This window comes from Verticillium alfalfae, genomic scaffold (assembly GCF_000150825.1).
Source record: "Verticillium alfalfae VaMs.102 supercont1.9 genomic scaffold, whole genome shotgun sequence".
Taxonomy (NCBI): Eukaryota; Fungi; Ascomycota; class Sordariomycetes; order Glomerellales; family Plectosphaerellaceae; genus Verticillium; species Verticillium alfalfae.
The window spans coordinates 904,078-906,562 of record NW_003315030.1 but is presented as its reverse complement, the minus strand read 5'-3'; the positions used below and the strand labels follow the sequence as shown (position 1 = coordinate 906,562).

The following is a 2,485-nucleotide window of genomic DNA, read 5'->3' as shown; positions in this document are numbered from 1 at the left end:
ACACCCAGCCGCACGCCATCTTCCCGACATACATACCTCACCTCGTGCCTTGTCTCCGACCACCCACCATGTGCTTCGGCAAGGACGAAAAAGACGATACGCCTGCGGCGCGGGCCTGCGCAGGCTTCCTCGCCCCGCGCCTCCCAAGCCGGCTCACAGCGCATTGCTCGGCCCGCGAGCATCCGCAGCAAGTCGAGCGAGAAGAAGCGCCAAGAGAAGGAGAGCCAGAACCAGCAACAGCCGCAACAAGGCGAATCGTCGGCCTCCAATCACGACCACTATGCCGCTCCCTCGGGGCCGCCTCCTGGCCATGGCGAATACGCACCTCCTGTCGGCCCTCCTCCTCCTCCTCAGGCCTCCAGCAGTAACGGCTATGCTCCTCCTTCAGGACCCCCGCCCGCGCAATATGCCGCGCCAAGCTCTCCGCCGCCTCACCATGATCACAACGAGCAGTTCGCGCCCCCGAGCGGGCCTCCTCCGAGCCACAATGTGAATGGCGGCTACGCAGCGCCTCCGGGTCCTCCTCAGGGTCAAGACTACGACGCACCGGCTGGCCCCCCTCCGGGCTTCTCTGCCCCTCCCGGGCCCCCTCCTAGTCATGAGACGCACGATGCTCCGGAGCGCCCTGTACGTCTGCTTCCCGACGGAAGCTACGCTCCTCCCGAGTCGCGAACACACGAGACGTATGCCCCTCCTGCAGGACCCCCTCCTGGCCACGGCCAGTTTGCGCTACCGGTCGGAGGACCGCCCGCCGGAGGACCACCTGCTGCTGGCGGTGACTTTGCCCCGCCGCCGGGCCCGCCACCCGGTGTCGATAACTATGGTCCTCCGGCCGGCCCGCCCCCAGGAGGTGACAACTACGGCCCGCCTCCCGGTCCTCCTCCCAGCGGAGACTACGCGCCGCCTCCCGGTCCTCCCCCTACCGACTCCAAGAGCCAACACAACTGGCAGCATGCCGTGCCCGACACGTCGCTCTTCCCTCCCCCTCCCTCCTTCTTCACCGGCTTTGAGCGCTCGCCGGCGAACAATGCTTCCGAGCAGGAGGCCCATGCCGGCGCCGCATGGTGCGACCAGTACCCTCTCATCCAGCCTGTGCCGCTGCCACCACAAGCGCATGAGGCGCTCCGTACGCACAACATCAACCTCATGCAGCCGCAGAACTTTCGAGGCACGCTCGCGCCCTCGGCCACGGTCCCGGGCACGTGGGAAGGCCGCACCGATGTCTCGGCCAAGGACAGCTGCATCATTGGCTACCCCCCGCTGTACTCGGCGCACGCACACTCGCCACTGGTCACAGGCCGCCCCGTCCGCATCTACTATGAGGTGCACATCCGTCCCGACAGCCGGCCCGACGAAGTCGACCTCGCGCTGGGCTTCACGGCACTGCCGTATCCCAACTTCCGCATGCCTGGTTGGCACCGCGGGTCGCTGGCCGTCCACGGCGATGACGGCCACAAGTACGTCAACGACTGGGCCGGCGGTCACTCGTTTACGGAGCCATTCCGTGTTGGCGAGACGGTGGGTATCGGCATGTCACTGTCGCCTCGTGGCGACGGCAGCATCAACGTCGACATCTTCTTCACGCGCGAGGGCAAGATTGTGGGCAGCTGGAACTTGCACGAGGAGGGTGATGCTGAGGAGGACCTGCCGGTCACGGGTCTCGAGGGCTACCACGATCTGAGCTGCGCCATTGGAACGTTTAACCACAATAGCTTTGAGATCATCTTTGAGCCCAGCCGGTGGAAGTACCAGGACGCGCGGGAGAGCACGATTGCGGGCGAGGGCAAGGGATGGGCTCAGTGATGGGGACGTTGAGGAGGCTTCTGTAGGATAGTGGAAAATCTAGCACATACGTCGGGTTTACCTGCTCCATTTGAAACAGTTTCTTCACTGCCTGAGGTGTCTGGAGGTGGGGTTGCAGCGCTAGCATACGAGGAACCGGAGTCGTTGACATACGACACTTTAAAGGCAGTCCGATAGATCCGTTTGGCCAGTACGTTTGCATACCTTGGTAACCGCGTACTGGCGGAACTAGATAGGCAGGCTGCAGGGAAGCAAGACACAAATCTGGGGTGAGCCGCATCACATGCCAGGAGAGGGAGGCCGAGCTCCACCCTGAAGCTTTGCGCTAGCGGGAGCTACGCACTGCCTGGAAGTACTGTGGAGGTACCTACCTAGGTAGGTAGATAGGGAGGTACTCAAGCTGGTCAGGGTGCTGTAGCAGGTAGGTAGCTCAAGACGAGAGCAGGTCGGGATCTCCATCGTTGCACCGACCCTCCGCGGGGTCCGCCTCGCTTCTCCCCGTCCCCGTCCCCCGTCTGACCTTATCCAGGAAGGAACGTCTTTGTATCATATTTGGGACGTCGTTGCCCTTTGACGCCGTTGAATTCATCTCCTCGTCGCACACGGATACCAATTGCCACGATTCCCTATCTACGTCTTCTCCCGACTTCCACAGCACGACCACATCTCGACCCGCCCATCA

General features: G+C 63.3%; 1 protein-coding gene across 1 annotated transcript in view; it reads left to right on the top strand.

The window, feature by feature from the left end:
• The window catches only part of VDBG_07230 (D-lactate dehydrogenase), a gene marked incomplete at both ends in the record, with an annotated part of 4,871 nt that extends 3,068 nt beyond the window's left edge, over positions 1–1,803 (top strand). The window contains one exon of the mRNA XM_003002613.1: positions 124–1,803. Coding sequence (XP_003002659.1) covers positions 124–1,803 — 1,680 coding nt within the window. The remainder of the gene's footprint in view (positions 1–123) is intronic.
• Positions 1,804–2,485: the final 682 nt, after the last annotated feature.